The 19,072-nt window shown below is 35.6% G+C and overlaps 1 protein-coding gene across 14 annotated transcripts in view; it reads left to right on the top strand.

Moving 5' to 3' along the window:
* The window catches only part of DMD (dystrophin), a 2,622,506-nt gene that overhangs the window by 1,029,333 nt on the left and 1,574,101 nt on the right, over positions 1-19,072 (top strand). For all 14 annotated transcript variants that reach the window (XM_021079543.1, XM_021079551.1, XM_021079550.1 and 11 more), the window contains 3 exon segments: positions 3,924-4,112; positions 4,641-4,822; positions 18,199-18,349. In XM_021079543.1, coding sequence (XP_020935202.1) covers positions 3,924-4,112; positions 4,641-4,822; positions 18,199-18,349 — 522 coding nt within the window.

The raw sequence follows: 19,072 nt of genomic DNA, 5'->3' as shown, positions 1-19,072 counted from the left end.
ACTTCCAACCCTTCCCCTTTGGCAACCACAAGTCTGATTTCTATGTCTGTAAATCTGTTTCTCTTTCATAGATAAGTTCATTTGTATGCTATTTTAGATTCTACATATAAATGATATCATATGGTATTTGACTTCCTCTTTCTGACTTACTTCACTTAGTATGAGAATCTCTAGTTGCACCCATGTTTCTGCAAATGACATTATTTCATTCTATTTTTATGGTGAGTAGTATTCCATTGTATATATGTACCACATCTTCTTAATCCATTCATCTGTCAATAGATATTTAGGTTGTTTCTAGGTCTTGGCTATTGTGAACAGTGCTACAATAAATACAGGGGTGCATGTAGCATTTTGAATTATAGTTTTGTCCAGATATATGCCTAGGAGTGGGATTGCTGATCATATGGTAGTTCTATATTTAGTTTTCCGAGAAACCTCCATACTGTTTTCCATAGTGGCTATACCAATTTACATTCTTTCTCCAGTATTTGCTATTTGTAGCGTTTTTATGATGGCCATCTTGCAGTTTACCCCCTTGCAGTTTTGATTTGCCTTTCTCTAATAATTTAGGATGTTGAGCATTTTTTCATGTGCCTACTGGATGTCCATATGTCTTCTTTGGAGAAATGTCTATTTAGGTCTTCTGCCCATTTTTTATTTGGATTGTTAGGTTTTTTTGTTATTGAGTTGTACGAGTTGTTTGTATATTTTGGAGATTAAGCCCCTTGTCAGTCACATCATTTGCCAATATTTTCTCCCAGTCTATAATCTTTTTGTTTTCTCTTCGGTTTCCTTGTGTTGCAAAAGTGTATAAGTTTGATTTGCTCCCGTTTGTTTATTCTTGCTTTTATTTCTATTGCCTTGGTAGACTGACCTAAGAAAACATTTATACAATTCATGTCAGAGAATGTTTTGTCTATGTTCTCTTCTAGGAGTTTTATGGTGTCATGTCTTAAATTTAAGTCTTTAAGCCATTTTGAATGTTTTTTTGGGGGGAACATGGTATGAAGATATGTTTTAACTTCATTGATTTATTTATGACTGTCCAATTTTCCCAATACCACTTGCTGAAGAGAATGTGCTTTCTCTATTGTATAGCTTGTATATTCTTGCCTCCTTTGTCAAAGATTAATTAACTGTAGGTGTGTGGATTTATTTCTGGGCTCTCTATTCTGCTCCATTGTTCCCTATATCTCTTTTTATACCAATACCACACTGTCTTGATTACTGTAGCTTTGTAATATTTTCTGAAGTCTTGGAGAGTTATGCCTCCTGCTTTCTTTCCTTTTTTTTTTAACCCCAGGATTGCTTTGGAAATTCTGGGTCTTTTGTGATTCCATATAAATATTTGGATTGTTCGTTCTAGCTCTGTGAAAAATATCATGGACAGTTTGATAGGGATTGCATTAAATCTGTAGGTTGCTTTGGGTAGTATGGCCATTTTAACAATATTAATTCTTCTGATCCAGGAGCATGGGATAACTTTCCATTTCTTTGAGTCCTCTTTAATTTTTCTAATTAATATTTTATAGTTCTCAGCACATGTGTCTTTCACCTTCTTGGTCAGGTTTATTACTAGGTATTTAATTTTGGGGGTCAATTTTAAAAGATATTAATTTTTATATTCCTTTACTAATATTTCATTGTTAGTATACAGAAATGCAACTGATTTATGAATGTTAGTCATGTATTCTGCTATTTTGCTGAATTCACTGATCAAATAGTTTTTGTGTGGAGTTCTTAGGGTTTTCTATATATAGTATCATATCATCTACATAGAGTGACACTTTACCTCTTCCCTTCCAATTTGGATACCTTTTATTTCTTTTGTTTGTCTGATTACTGTAGCTAGGACTTCTAACACGATGTTGAATAAAGGTGTTCCAGATTTTAGCAGGAAGGCTTTCAGCTTTTCTCTGTCAAGTATTATATTAGCTATAGGTTTGTCATAATGGCTTTTATGATGTTGACATATGTTCCCTCTATTCCCACTTTGTTGAGAGTTTTTATCATGAATGGATGTTGAATTTTGTGACTTTTCTCCTTTTAATGATGAGTTTTATATTTATTATTTATAATATTTGGGGATAGAGAGAAGGAATACACTATGAAACTTGTTCTAACCCCTAAGAACTTCAGAACTTGCCTTGACCTTGGGGAGGGCCCATGTGACTAGACCCCTTAGGGCGCTCATGTTTTGTTTGAGATATTGGAGTTGGATGATTTTGACTTAACAGGATGACATATTTCTGCCAGTTCTCTAGAAACAGATAAAGAGTGCATCATTTGATGAAAGTATTACACCAAAGACTGCCACTATGCTTTTTCATGGTAAAAGATTTAATATCTGGAGAAATTTATAATATTAAATTTTCAAAATAGAGCATTTATCAGAAGAGCACAATTAAGTTGGTGCTGGCAGCTCAGTGGGATAAGGCCCAGAATTGCTGGGGACTGAAAATCAAAGGCAGAAATGGCAGGGGAGAGCCATCAAAAGGATGAATTTTCTCTAGGCAAAATCATGAAACCCCCTACATAGCTTCTGGTTGTTCTGCACTACCTTTTGTTTCTTTTGCACAACCCTATTTGTTAGGTCCCAGTGCTTGCTTGCTATCTTTAGGGTGTTCAGAAGATTCCTCTCCAAATATTTCTCCAATATTTTTGTTCTAACTACATCAACAGTTTGCCTGTGTCCCTTAATGCAGCAGGAAACCCTCTTGAGTGTGGTCCTTCTCAGGATTTTCAAAGCCCAGCAACCTACCATGAGTATACTTGACCTCAAGAAAAATTTATGCAGATTTTCTTGTTCAAATTTTTGCTACTGATAATTGCCTTAATGTTAAAGGAGCAGGCACATACATTATCCCAAGAGCTCTCTCCTATCACTTGATAGTACTGGCCCCATAGCTTCTGGATCTCTGGTCAGTATTGCATCCTGGAAACCACCCTTTGCTCTACAGGAGATTCTCTTGAGGTCTCCATTACGTGGCTTGAGGTGGGGGAAGGTATGAACATGTGTTGCACTCCAGCTACTACAGAGGAGTCTTTTCTCATCAGATTTCTCCATTCAGTTTCCTTGCTTCCTCTTACACACCTTTGAACTATGTAGTAGAACAATGGTGATGGGACAATTCTGTGGTCCCCTCTTAGCAATTCCTTTGTATGTGGCCTGGATCTTCTCTTTAGAATTGTGAATACTTTGTAACCATTGTTTTCAGCTTTGGGATCCCAGTAGAAATTATAAGACAACTGTTGGGAATCTCACTTAACATCCTGCTAAATACATTTGATAGCAAATACTTCATATTTTGCTTCTCCTAAGATGATATCTTATTATTTAAACTATGGCCTTCTATAAATAAAGGCTTAATTCATAGAAGTCATTATATTGTTAGAAACTCCAGATGTGGGAGATACATATTTATTTTTAAATTTTACCTTTTCGCTGCTTAATTTCATACTGATAATTTTCTGTTCTATAAATTTTCACAAATATTTCATTGGAAGCTCTTGGGAAGATGTGTTTCCTTTAATGTCATTGATATGTAAGTATTCTACCAATGATATATATGTAAAGGATTATATGAACTAAAAAAGTTTACATGTGTATGAAAATCCATGACATTTAAAATACAACATGAAGAAATGATGTACTAATTCACTCTTTATAGTAATCCAGAAGAGCTTTAATAAAACATTATCTTGGAGTAGATACCAACTGCCATTTGTTATTTTGTGTGTATGTTTGTGAGGATGTTAAAGTGAAGGCTTATTATTGTATGTGTCTACTGTTCATGTCTCTGATAATGCAAGTGGACATTTCTTGCATTTTAAATATTTCATTCAATTTATCATTTAATGTACTGGAAGAGTCTGCAAAGATACTAATTGTGTAACACCCAATTTGTTTTATTGTTCAGCGTTTGGAATCTCCTGAAGACAAGTCATTTGGCAGTTCATTGTTGGAGACTGAAGTAAACCTGGACAGTTACCAAACAGCTTTAGAAGAAGTACTCTCATGGCTTCTTTCAGCTGAGGACACACTGCAAGCACAAGGAGAGATTTCTAATGATGTAGAGGAAGTGAAAGAACAATTTCATACTCATGAGGTAAAGTAAAACATCGTTTAATGAAACAAAGCACATGACTTATAATGATAAACTTTTCTGTTTTCCTCAATTACTCTATAAGACCCCAATGCTGAGATAGAACTTGCACTCCACGGGTACCTGTGGGGTATCAGGATTAACTACCCTCGGTGGGAGACTTTTCCAGAGATGACACACTCACTTGGCTTTCTCCCCTTCCATGTCCTGTTTCTTGCTTCTTCAACTCCCTTCCAGATCCCCTTGGGACCTCTTCCTTAATAAATCACTTTACACAGGTCCTTATCTCAGCTTCTGCTCCTGCAGAAGGTGACCTAAGCTAATCATTTCCTTAATTCATATTAAAATTTGTATTGGGTTTTCTTAAATAAAAATTAAAATACTAAATACTAAAAATTAAAATACTAAAATACTAAACTATTTTCTGGAAATATAGTTTAAATGGGCTACATATTTTAAATTACAAAAAAAATTCAAAGTCATAATGATTTCCCTAAATTGTCATCTCTTATTAAGTTCTTCCCTTTTCAGGGATACATGATGGACTTGACATCCCATCAGGGACAAATTGGCAGTGTTCTCCAATTGGGCAGTCAACTGATTGGAAAAGGGAAATTATCAGAAGATGAAGAAACTGAAGTGCAAGAACAAATGAATCTCCTAAATTCAAGATGGGAATGCCTCAGGGTAGCAAGTGTGGAAAAACAAAGCAAGTAAGTCCTTGTTTTTAATTTCTAAAAGTAGCACATTTTAGAACCGTACTATTTTTTTTATATTGTAATTAGAGTATAGTTGATTTATAGTGTTATGTCAATTTCTGTTGTACAGCATAACGATACAGTCATACATATATACATTCTTTTTCTCATACTATTTTCTATCATATTCTATCCCAGGAGATTTGATATAGTTCCCTGTGCTATACAGTAGGACTTCATTGCTTATCCATTCTAGGGGGAGGCAGGAATGCATGGGATGGAGTCTTACTATTATTTTGATGCAGTTTCTTATTTAAATTAGGACTCTCATTTTTTTTTTCCCTAAAGTACACAGCTCTTCTTCAGGGGGCATTTTGGTTCAATTTTCATATCTGTTATGTTTTGTTTTTCACTTTAGTAATTGAAGTGGAGGTGTCAAAGATAAGGACCACTATTTACAGAACTATGCTTTAAAGGTTGCTAAAATTGTTGTCATAGTTAATATTTTCCAACTTTTTTCTAAAAATTAAAATGTGAATATCAAAGGCATGGACGTATACACAGGAAATCCTGCACAGAAAATCACATATTACATACAGTTGACAGGAAACTTCTGAAGGAAAATCTCTGGAAATATTAAATCATTTCTCCTATGTTTATGGAAATCCTCTTGGAAGAAGTTTCTCATCTGTGTTTGGAAATTTTTCTTCAAGTACTTGCATGGTTGTGAATTATCTTAAGAATATATATTTGGAGTTCCCGTCGTGGCGCAGTGGTTAACGAATCCGACTAGGAACCATGAGGTTGCGGGTTCGGTCCCTGCCCTTGCTCAGTGGGTTAACGATCCAGCGTTGTCGCGAGCTGTGGTGTAGGTTGCAGACGCGGCTCGGATCCCGCGTTGCTGTGGCTCTGGCGTAGGCCGGTGGCTACAGCTCCGATTCAACCCCTAGCCTGGGAACCTCCATATGCCGCGGGAGCGGCCCAGGAAATGGCAAAAAGACAAAAAAAAAAAAAAAAAAAAAAAAAGAATATATATTGACTTAATGAAAAAATAATTTTCAAGACATTTCTGAAAATGGCATACTTCTTATGAAAGTAACAAGTAGATCTCATCATTCTGGATGTGTTGCTTTGATTTATTATTGTTAGGTGTGTGTATTCATGTAGAGCCTATCGAGACAAGATAGATTTATTTTTAAATGAAAAGAAATGAAGTGCCAACTGTGGATTTGAATACATAAACTAAAGAAAATGTCCAAGTGCCTTAAGTTTACTTAGCTATTATTTATGAAGATTAAAACCTTTAAAATAGGACCAGAGAAACTCATTAGATATTGCTGGGAGGATTGCTGTTCCAGTACTAAGTTATAGTGTGACAATAGGGAGGGGAAAAACACATTTTTAAGCCCATGTATTTTGAAAGAATAAGTAAAGCATATATAACATAGAATTTTCACAAGTATTGGTGTTCCAAACCAGGAGATACTGGTCTATGCATATTGACTTTTTCCGCAACTGTGCTCCTTTGAAAAATGCAAGTAACCCTAGAGGTGTGAATTGTAATAGCCCTATTATAACTATTCAGTCTGCCCCCCCAGGCCCAAGGATCAACTTGTTCATGCCACCCATTTATTATTTTAAATCATAAGATATAGAGCCTCCTATTTGTGGTCATATGCCAACATTCTTCAGGTTGCAATTTCTATTTGTACCCATCTGTTCAACTTAAAGAGAGCAACCTCAGATAAAATTTGAAAGTCTTTAAAATCCAGCCTCCCTTTTTACTGACTTTCCCATATGGCACCACTTTCTTTTCCTTCCTGCATTCTGTTTTTCCGTCCTCCTCCTGAGGCTGAATATCTCCATTGTTTCTCACTCTCCTTTTTCAATAGGTCTAACAATATAGGATTGATTATTCATACTAACAATTAATTGCAACTTGAGACTGAGTTGCAAGAAAAGGTGAATTCAACCTAAAATTAAAATCCCAAGTTTTTAATATGTTATTATAACATTTTAAAATAGATTAATTTAAAATAATCCCCCAAGTCCATGACTGGGAGAACAGACCTTTGGTTGCCAAGGGGGAGAAGGAGGGAGTGGGCTGGACTGGGAATCCAGGATTAATAGATGCAAACTATTGCCTTTAGAATGGATAAGCAATGAGATCCTGCTGTATAGCACTGGGAACTATATCTAGTCACTTGGGATGAAGCATGATGGAGGATAATGTGTCAAACGAATGTATATTAGTATGTGTGACTGGGTCACTTTGCTGTATAGTAGAAAATTGACAGAACACTATAATGGAAAAAATAAAAATCTTAAAAAAAATTCCCTGTTAAAGAGATACCTACCTTTAGATGCTGGATGACAGAACACACACACACACACACACACACACACACACACACACACACATTCACACACATACACATGCATACATGTATGACAGAGGACACATGCATACCTGTGTAATTTACTCACACCCATCCTACTGGAGGATGCAAAACCTAATATGGCAATATCACTAAAATAAGACTGACATAAAAAATAATCTGTCCTTATGGAAGTCTTATGGACCTTGGTTTGTATTTAAGCTTTTAAAATGATTCTTCAGAAGGCAAGGGCAGCCTCTTAGCTGGCATAGCTTTTGCTAAAACATAGACTTTTTAAAAATAAGACACTAGTATGGAACTGCATTTAGCACATAATCTTGTCTGGATGGTTTGTTTGTCTGACAATCTACACACACACACACACAATTTTCAAAGAAAACAAGAAATTTTAAAAATACAAGGGCAAAAAAATGCTCTCATTTCCAACTTACACTAAAGCTACTCTCATTCGCCTAAGGGATACGGTCTTACTTTCTCAAACATGTATTTATGTGAACTGGGTGGCGTACTTCCTCTCTGTGGTCCTTGGTTACTGATTTCTGAAACAGCAACAGTTCCATGTCTGACACACCTCTAAAAGATACTGGCTGAGATAGGATGCAAAAAAATATATAGATTGTGAATGTAAAATTATTATGAAATGCAAAGAGTGATCATTATTATGAGATGACTAGTCATGGATTATTTTAACCATACCTTATAACTCTGCCTTGTATATATTTTTCATTCTTTGTTTTTTCCTCCAGCCTGTTCTCATTGCCTCACTCATTTTTTTCCCCAAAGGATTTGTTTGTGGGTATTTTCTGTGGGGGCAAGGGAACATGAGCATGTTTGAAGTTTTAGTTTTATTATAGAAATACTTATAAATTCCTTGCAAAGGAAACTTTAAAAAAAAACATGTAGATGCTTCTGCCTTTCTTCATCCATTTTACTCTATTCTCACTGATTTTTTTCCTTATTAATTTCTTTCCTCTTTATGAGCAGGAATTGATGATGAAGCTAAAGTTAATATAGTAAAGAACTTCGTTAAGATGTCTCTAGTCACACACTACTTTGGCACAAACATGCTGCTGTTAGTCATTTACCAATATTTACCAATGTGTATGAGATTGAAATGGAAGAACTAAGTGCCATTGATTGCAAAATTAAAATAATTAAGAAAGACAGTATCTGTTGACAGGCTCGAGTTGGAAACCTTCAGAAGAGTCAGCAAAATGATTTTTGTTTTTGTTTTGTTTCGTTTTATGTGGCAAAATACCCTTGGGTGGTGGGAGGTGAGGGAGAGAGAAGAAAAAGACAAAACCTCCCACTGTGGAAGTACAAGAAGACTACTGGCATAGGGACAACAGAAGATTTTCTTCTCTATGAATAAACTAATTAATTTGATTGAAAAATGCAACCTGCAGAGAGCAAAAGAGATTTACTGACATTTCTACAAAGACTCATAAAGATAAGCACAGCAAGTTCCATCAGCTTCTCTGATAATTGTGGTTAGGACATGCAGGGGGAAACTAAAACCTTTGTGATGGTGAGGGAAAAAAATGAAGGCAAGTGAGTAAGGAGGTCAAGTAAAGTTATGTTCTGATTTACATCAGCAGGAGAGAGATGAATAGTATCTGGGTGAAAATATAAGCCGTGTCATAGGAAATAATTGTGAATCACCATCAACACTCTGGGGAGAAAAATATGTCTAACAACTCTGGCTTATCTTTTTTTTTTGTTTTTCAAATGTCTATTCCATTGTGGAAATGAGATAACATATGTGAGAGTGAATAGAGCAAAAGAGGCGCTGAACAAATGGGTGGGTTGTTTCCTCCCAAGTGAAGTGACTGACATTACATATGTGAATATCTGAATGAATGGATGAATAAATACTTTCTTAAAGATTTCTAATCTGTTAAATGAATTTGTTGCAGTGAACTTTTTAACAATGCATAATCTCAGATTCTTACTTGTAATTTTATATCACAGTTTCATCAATTCATTCTTTTATTCTCCCCATCATGTTAAAATAAGAATTCTTTGCAGATCAAGGTGGATCAAGAACCACTAGCAACAACATCAGCTGAGAACTAATTTAAAATGCAGAGTCTCAGGCCTCATGCTACAGAATCAGAAATCTGAAATTTAATGAGATCTCAGGCTATCAACCAAGGTGGACCAAACATATTTACTGCTTTCTTAGAAGCTCCAAAAATGGTACTGGTCATGTCTTATTCAATCCTCAATGCTGATATCACTTATTAGTGATTTATGAATAGCAAGATTCTTAGGAAAGAGTATACAATAGCAACAATGTGAAAGGTTTTTGTTTGTTTGTTTGTTTGTTTTTGTCTTTTTGCCTTTTCTTGAGCCACTCCCGCAGCATATGGAGGTTCCCAGGCTGGGGGTCTAATCGCAGCTGTAGCCATTGGCCTACACCAGAGCCACAGAAATGTGGGATCCGAGCCACGTCTGCAACCTACACCACAGCTCACGGCAACACCAGATCCTTAACCCACTAAGTGAGGCCAGGGATCGAACCCACAACCCCACGGTTCCTAGTCGGATTCGCTAACCACTGAGCCACGACTGGAACTCCAGGACCACAAATCTGATTCCCACTTTCCCACCTCACCTTACTTGCCTTTTGACTCAGGTAAACCTTTGTTTCTCCAAGTGTAAATAGGGGTTGATATCAGTTCCTGCATCATTAGGATAAATTATAGTAATATCGCTTTTGTCTGACAAATGATGAATAAAATTTGTTCCTTACAAATAAAATTTTATTTAAAAGCCCCAAATTGTGAAAGGTCAAAATTACAATTTAATAGGTAATGTATTTCTTATGAAGTATTAATAGCTTATAAATAATTGGATAAAGACATTTTTATGCATCGTAAACCTCCCTCCATGTTATCTTCATGCCTCTAGTTCATGTTAATCCTGATACAGCCATGCTGCCTGGAATCAGCCTCCAAAACATTTGCCACTCATGAGCATCCAAGGGCTGATGTAAAAATTATGCCTGAGTAATTGTAATGTATACATGTGTAATTGTAATGTATGCATGTAAGGATAACCTGACCCCCTTGCTGTACAGTGGGAAAATAAAAAAATTATTTAAAAAAATTATGCCTGAGTCCTGAAAAACAATACAGTCATTTTTAACCCTTGAATCACTATAATTACCTGGCTAGAGTCAAACTCCACTAATTCACCTTTCTGTGACTCTGATAGTTTGAATAAAAACTGAACTTAAACATCACTTTCAATGACCATTTTCTCTGCCCCACCCCACTCCAGGAAATAAGTTACTAACTTTATTTTTCTTTTCTTTTTTAATTCTATTGTGGTATGGTTGACTTATAAGGTCGTATTAGGTGTATAGCAAAGTGAAACAGTTTACATATATCCATTCTTTTTTTGTATTATTTTCCTATTTGTGTTATTATAGAGTATTAGATATAGTTGCCTATGCTATATAGTAGGTCCTTGCTGTTTATTTTTTATATAGTAGTGTGTATCTGTTAATCCCAAATTCCAAATTTATTCCTCCTCCCTCTTCACTTTGGTAACCATAAATTTGCTTTCTATGTCTATGATCCTATTTAAGTTTGGTAAATAAGTTTATTTGTATCATATTTTTAGATTCTACATATAAGTGATATATGGTATTTGTTTTTCTCTGTCTGACTTTATTCACGTAGTATGATAATCTCTAGGTCCATCCATGTTGCTGCAAATGATATCATTTCATTCTTTTTTATGTCCGAGTAAATGAAATAAAAACCCATTTAAGGGGGTTAAAACGATTACACATTTGAGCTTATGTCAGCAATTTCTGAGGTAAAATAAAAACTATATAATCTATTCATTAAAAGCATTTTGCTAAGATTTTCAAGCCATCAATTTGAATAAGTGAATAAATTAGTTTTTATCAGTGTGATTTTACTGATAGTTAAAATTAAAAATGCATTAAAAATTCAATTTCTATAGTTCATACTGGCCAAAAATATGTTTTATTTACATTTTAATCATAGTATTATATTGTGAATGTATCACGTTTATTAACCATCACTAGTGATTCTTTTGTTATCTTAGAAATTCATAATAATACTTTACCTACTTTTGTTAGCTGTATTTCTTATTTAAGAATTGCATATAAAGGAGTTCCTGTTGTGGCGCAGCCATAATGAACCCAACTAGTATTCATGAGGGTGTGGGTTCAATCCCTGGCCTCAATCAGTGGGTTAAGGATCCAGCGTTGCCATGAGCTGTCATGTAGGTCACAGATGTGGCTTGAATCCTGTGTTGGTGTGGCTGTGGTATAGGCCGACAGCTGAAAGTCCAATTCGACCCCTAGCCTGGAAACTTCCGTATGTTGCATATAAACAAATAATTATGAATACCAGGAAATTCAGCCTGAGAACTTGTCTTCCTAAAGAGTTTTACCCCTTGGTAATTTTTAAATGTTTAATTGTAATCCCCTAGAACTTACAGAGTCTATACCAGACCTACTGACTTAGACCCCAAAATAGGACATACTCCCCTGGTGATTCATATGCACATTAAAGTTTAGGGTACACTGGTTAAAACCATAAGGGCAGCTGTTATGTTACAATCCACAAGTTGGGTGACTTGATACCATTAAGTCTGTGACTTAGTTGAGCCATCAGTGTCCCTAGTTCGTCCAATGTATTGGTTTTGCTAGTCTTCCTCAGATACATTTGCAGTTGGAGGTTGGCTGCAGAAGTTTTTAGTACCATATCCTGACATGCTTCTGCCTCTAGAGTTTGTCAGGACCATTTCCTGTCCAGAGTTATTGTATTCCAATTCCACTCCTCTCTCTAGAGCCAGCCATATATTTATGCTCCATTCTAATTCTGATTTTATGTTCCTTTTAAATGATCACTTGAAAAGTGTAAGATGAAACCAAGAAAAATGCAAACTGTTTCCTTGCCTGTGGGTGGTAGATTTTTATTTTGTGAATTTGATAAATTTCCCTAATTTATTTGCATCTTGAGAATGTTAGTTGGAAATGTGGACTTTCTTTTTCATTTTAATATTTTAGGCTGAACAAAATGAAACTGTCGTTTTCATGCCATAAAATCTTCTAATATCAGCGACTTCATATGACTCAACCTAATACAACATTTTATACATAAAGAAGGAAAATTATTCAAGGTTAAGAGGATAGACTTGGGCCACAGCTTAGTATTTATTTACTGGCTTAACATGTCACTTAGATATGTGGAGCAAGTTGTTTACCCTTTCCAAGTTCCAGAGACCTAAGAAATAAAATAACAACAGTATTAGTTACCTTATTAGGTGATAATGAAGACCAAATGTAATTATTCAGTGTTTTTCAAACACAAGTCAGTCATATTCCACCTTCACAATTTCTTCCATTTCTGCATTCCTCCTTATAACTATATGTTTAATACTTAATTTTATTTGATTTTCTTATCCTAAGCTATAGAATTTCATACATACATTAAAATCACATCTATACACACTATATAAAAGTATATATAGGAGTGGTGGCTCAGTGGTAACAAACCCGACTAGCATCTATGAGGATGCAGGTTTGATCCCTGGCCTCTCTCAGTGGGTTTAGGATCCCGCATTGCCATGAGCTGTGATATAGGTCACAGATGTGGTTCGGATCCCATGTTGTTGTGGCTGTTGCATAGGCCAACAGCTGCAACTCTGATTCAACCTCTAGCCTGGGAATTTACATATGCCCCAGTTGCAGCCCTAAAAAAAACAAAATAAAACAAAAAAGTATATATACATGCACATATGCTAAGACATAGTAAAATTACTTCTAAATTTCTCCTTTGTGCCTCTGAAATCATTCTGCAATCTACAAATGGATTATTTGTCATCCTTTAGGATCCACTGAAATAGTGTATTTAATGCCTAACAGTGAAGTTATCACAGTTGAATACGTTAACTAATATATTTAAAAATTAATTAAAAAAAACATTTTAACCCAAGGGTTAGTTAGCCTCCACCTTCCCTGAAGTTATCACTTCTTCTACCACATTTGAAAATCAGGGCATTTGTGTTGTGAAGGCTTTTAGACTGACCTTCTGATAGCAGTGCCTCCTCACGCTTCTTCCTCTGCTCTGACATTGCCGTGGGCCACTAGTCACTTCCCTGCTGCTCAGTCCAAAACTCCAGCTTATAATTCACCTGCTCTCTCCCCAGGTCTAGGTGAGCCAAGGAAGCCAAGTACCTTTCACTGCCTGTTAATTAATTTCATTCACCCCGTGTGCAGAAAGCAATAAGGACTGGAGCAGACATTGCTGAACATTTAGAGTGTCTAAAGTAACACCGTTGGAAAAGAAAAAACATTTTTGAACATTATGTTAGAAATAATTGTTCCTAGATTCCAAAAGCAAACCATACAAAGTTAAGCTCTTCACAGAGGTTCCCCACATGGACATCATCTTTATTCCCAAAATATCTTATTCCTAGGTTTATTTCCTCTAAGTTTCACCCTAAGAAAGTTGATCTGATCCTTTGGGATTTGTTTCAACTTAAATGAATTTTATATTAGATGCAATAACTAGAATGAGCACATTCCCTAATTATATAACATTCATTGTGAAATATCATGGGGGTCAGTGAAGGAAGGCAGCTTCAGTGGTCCTATCAACTCTCCAAGTCTAGAAGAATATTGAAGGGGAGTGTTTGAGCATCCTGAAATGATGGGTTTTTATATTTTCTTGCCAGCATCAGACTAATGGATAGCTCCTTAACCTTTTGAGATTGAACAGTGGATAGCTAAAGGATCACACACACATACATACACAAACACAAACCTTGAAAAGACTAAGTGATTTTCAAATATACATTCTTCCCACTTAGATTTTTGTTATTCAAAGTGTAATCCACTGGGCAGCAGCAATGGCTTCATCTGGAAGCTTATTAAAGATGAAAATTCACAGGCTTGACCCCTTGAATGTCAATCAGAATCCTGAGGTGTTCTGTATGAATATTTCACTGTGAGAAGCCGTGACTGAAATCACAAGGCAGCTAATCCAAACACCTGTATATAGGAGTGAGAAGGATAACATAAGTGAGTGAAGTGAGTTGGGTATAAAAGAGGACAGGAATGGTGGGGACTATGACAAACTGAGAGCTCATGGTGCTTGGTCTGTAAAGTGCAGTTAATAGTCAACTTTACAGATTGTTGCCACGTGGGAAGGCAGGTTTAATATTGCTGCATCCTGTTAGAGGTTTTCAAGAGTGGCAAGGTCTGAGGTCTGCAAGTGGTGTCTCATGATTTTTAATATTATCAATGATTTCAGTTCATTTTAAATTACCTGGAGGCCAAACCAGGCATATGGACTACTATTTGCCAATATCTAAACAAGGCTGATGATAAAGAAAAGAAATATTTACATAGGTAAAAACATATCTTCTCTGAATGCTTTCCACAAAGAGATGAATGCTATGCATTTTCATGTTGATCGTATATACCACCATATTTGTATCTTTCTGTTTTCAAACTTACTCCAAGATTAACTTCAGGCTTCAGACATGAAATCTTTGACTTTGGAGCTTCAGGTCAGAACCAATTCTTAGGCAGTTTTCTCTGAGAGTGGAGGTGAAGTTAGGGTGAGAATGTAATAATAATCTGATGTTGGGAGTTCCCTTTGTGGCACAGCGGAAATGAACCTGACTGATATCCATGAGACCCTGGGTTCAGTCCCTGGCCTTGCTCAATGGATTTGGGATCCGGCATTGCCATGAGCTATGGTATAGGTCAGGGATACGGCTAGGATCCCATGATGTGGCTGTGGCTGTGGCTGCGGCATAGGCTGGCAGCTGTGACTCTGATTCCACCCCAGCCTGGGAACCATATGCCACTAGTGCAGCCCTAAAATGCAAAAAAAAAAAAAAAAAAAAAAACAAAAGTCTGAAGTCAAAATAACTCGCAATAACTCCTAACCATTGGCATTTGTCCTTATATTAAGTTTCAATAAAGTTGGGGTGAGTTGTGGATGTATATTAAACTATCTAGAACAGTGATTTTCAAACTTGATTGTGCCTCAGAATCACCTAGAAGTCTTGTTAAAATTCAGATTCCTAGGCTCTACCCTAAGTTTCCGATTTAGTAAGTCTGGGGCAGGACCTGAGTATTTGCATTTCTAACAAGTTCCCAGGGGATAGGATGATTCTGTCATCATCATGGAGCACACTTTGAGAACCATTGGTCTAGCAAGGAAAAGCAGGGCTCTGTTTGGCTGGAAAACATGGATGTGATTGTACCAGTCATTAAAAATATTGAACTACACAGGCTGCACATTGAGTGTCTCTATACACTACCTGCCACACAGCCATGCAGGCCCCTCCAAGGACCTTCAACAACACATATTTACACTCCACCTTTAAAAGATACAGTACCTGACAAAGTGCTTATTGGGTCATCTGTTCTTACTGGTTAGCCTCTGAGTCCAGGTTTGTAAGATGAAACCACTATGAAACACAAAAGAATACTCAAGGTTCAGACTTCAGGTTTTTAGGCAGAACTCAGGAAATTTCCCAGACCCATGGATTGGTGTAGAGTATGGCATTGTATAGCTCTCCCACACCTTACATCATCAAGCTGTATTGGCTTTCCTGGTTCTCTCATATGCCTCAGAACACAGGTGGTTCCTTCAATTTGGAAGTATTTACCTCTTCCTCTTCACTACTTCTTCTTACTTTAGACTTTAGAGTTATTCAAATATTAGTGCTTCAGAAAAGCCTTTCCTTACTTCACAAACTCAATTCAGTTACTCTCATTTCATAGCATGATGACAATTATAATAAACTAATGGCCTAATGAGATATACATTATCTGTGGCCCCATCCCCAGAATATAAGCTCTGTGACTGTAAGAGGCTGTGTGGGTCTTTCTCACCTCTCCAATAATAATACCTAAGTACTCAATAACTGTGTATTTAATAAGCATGTGACAGTTTAAGTCTCAACTCTCAGGCTATGTGTTGTGTAATGATACCATTCATAATGATCCTAGGTTAACTTGGACCCTCTTTTCTGTATCCTCTGAATGTATATGAATCCAATTGTAATGATTTATTTGTACTATTGCAATTGTCAGTATATGAATTTCTATAAAATTTCTCAGCTACTTGAATAGGAGAGTAGGTATTTTCTTTTGGACATTCCTAACACATAGTTTCCAGCACAGGTATGGAAGTCAGTGAATATTTGTTGAATGAAATGTCTGTAAAAAGTTAAAAAAAAACAATGTTTTAACATGGAATCCCTTATTAGCATTTACGCATGTGTTTTATTTAAAACATTTCTTCAAGTATAGGTAATAATATGGGAATTTTTCTTTAGTTTTTGAAATGTGAGATTTTTAGCTCAATGTAATGACCAACCAGGCAAGAAAGACAACAAACACAAGGAATGATATTGCAGCGAATTCTCATGAAATCTTATTATTAAGTCAGTTTCAAGGGATAGACTGAACCAATAAAGTAAAAGATTTACACACCTTGCAATGCCAGGATGGTGCTCATTGTCTAAGAACCTTAAATTAGCAGCTTTGAGTTTTTGCTTCCACTTAAACAGACGCTTTATCTTTGTTTTTTCCCATAAAAGGAAAATGTCTGCTTTTTCTGTTTGATAAATGAAAGCTCATTCTCATAGACTGCTGATTACCATGTGCCTCAGGGGACATGTGTCTCTAGGGACATGTGTCTCTAAAAGGTTAAAGGTGTAATGGTAAATGGTGTAATCTAAATTATTTTAAACACTCAGTTTTGTGTATATTTTGTATGTTTAAATATTCTGACTAATGGACGTTTCGGTGAAGATTTTATAAATCACAGTAGTAAGTTTTTAATTTTAATTACATCCTCCTTATTCACATTGTAAGTTCAGTGTTCAGTGTACTATGATTTTCAAAGATGCTTTAAACATGCCTCCATAAAGAATATTTACCTTAAAATAGGTATTAATACTTCTCATTTGGGTCTCAAGTTTTTGTTGAATTAATGGATAAAATAACCTAAATTTTAATTTTCATTTTTACTATGAAGTTGTGTGATTGATAGGCAAGATATTATTTTATGTCCCTGATGCTAATATTCAAACTGAGGTTTTAGAACTTAGTTCTAGGGCATATAGCCAGGCTGTGAACCACAACCAAGCTTTTGGATTTTAAAGCCATTACCCAACCCAATATTGTATACACCTTTGAAAAAACACTCTTTCACTTAATACAGTGGCTTACTACAAAATCCATAGTTAAATCCTGATTTTTTAGATCAAGATTATGAGCAGGGCTCATCTAGATTTTTGTTCTGTGATTGTGGTATGGCTGGGATCATTCAGTGGGTTGAATTCATCAGAAACCTCAACTTCTATGATAGCATTTTGCCCTCCAGAGTTACTCTCAAGATGGTCTCTTATCATTCAGTAGTCTAGCTTGGGCTTCCTTACTGCATGGAAGCTGAGTTCCAAGAGAGAGAATCCAAGTGTTGCCTGTTCTCTGATAGCCTATGTTTGGAACTCATGTAATGTCACTCAGCCATATTGTATTGGTCAGAATAAATCACAAGGCCCATCCATATCCATGAACATGCAAAAGAGATTCCATCTCATGATGGCATGACAAAGAATTTGTGGCCATCTTTTATCACCACACATATGAAAATGGAAATATAAACAAATGATTGCTGGGATATACTACTAGCTCAATTACCAGAGGTGGCTTGCACTTTAGTTTTCATATTCACATTTAGATAGCTATGTGAAACTTTCTAAAAATTGGGATGTGTGAACTAGAAGTTGGAGAAAGAATAACTTCAGAGGCGAATGATTATGGGCTTTCTTACCTTTTTCTAAATGTCCAACAGAGGCCCAACCATGTGAACACACATTTAGTTATAAATATCAATTGTTTTACCCAGTAACAGGTTTAATAATAGTAAATAAAGTTGTTTGGAGAGAGATAATAATAGGCATCTTTCAAATTTTCAGTTTACATAAAGTCCTGATGGATCTTCAGAATCAGCAACTGAAAGAGTTAAATGACTGGCTAACAAAAACAGAAGAGAAAACAAGGAAAATGGAAAAAGAACCCCTTGGACCTGATCTTGAGGACCTAAAACAGCAAATACAACAACATAAGGTTAGTGTAATTTATGCTGTTTGCTTTCTTGTGGGTAACAAACTCTATATGTATGTGTATTATGTACATATCCTGTCATGGTTTGCAGATGAGAAAGAATTAAAACTTCAACTGAAAAGAGTTTTAAAATAAGGTTTACTTAATATTTTTGCAATGTTTACTTTTCAAATACAAAATAGCTAGGATTTTCATATTTGAAAAAAAAATCAAATATGTTCCTGGAAGAGAACAATGCTGGCTTGACTGTGTGATTTATTAAAGTTTTGGTTTCTTGGAAGATCTCTGTAGGGATTACCTGCAAAGCAAATTTAAGTATAAGATAAGATTTTTTAAACATGTTTTTACCTTCGATTCAGAAGGTCTTGGAGCAGGCCAAACTTAATAAAAATAAACATCTGCAACATGGTTTTCCTATAAAATATAGCCTCCAATAATTTTATTATTTCTATCTTACCTTTCTTCAGTTTACTTGTACATTTACAATTATACTCCATGGTTGCCCAGAATTCATTTATTGTTTCTCTGATTAGAATTTCTACATATATATTTCCTTTTTTAGCATCCATTTTTTATTGATATATAATCTGTATAACATCATACTCATTTTATATGTGCAACATAATGATTCAGTATTTGTAGACACTGCAGAATGATTACCACAGTAAGTCTAGTTACTACTCATCACTATACGAAATTATAATTTTTTTCCTTGGAATGGGAGTT

Source organism: Sus scrofa, chromosome X, assembly GCF_000003025.6.
Source record: "Sus scrofa isolate TJ Tabasco breed Duroc chromosome X, Sscrofa11.1, whole genome shotgun sequence".
In the NCBI taxonomy this organism is placed as follows: domain Eukaryota; kingdom Metazoa; phylum Chordata; class Mammalia; order Artiodactyla; family Suidae; genus Sus; species Sus scrofa.
Note: the sequence above shows the minus strand (reverse complement) of the source record. Positions and strands in the feature narration are given on the sequence as shown.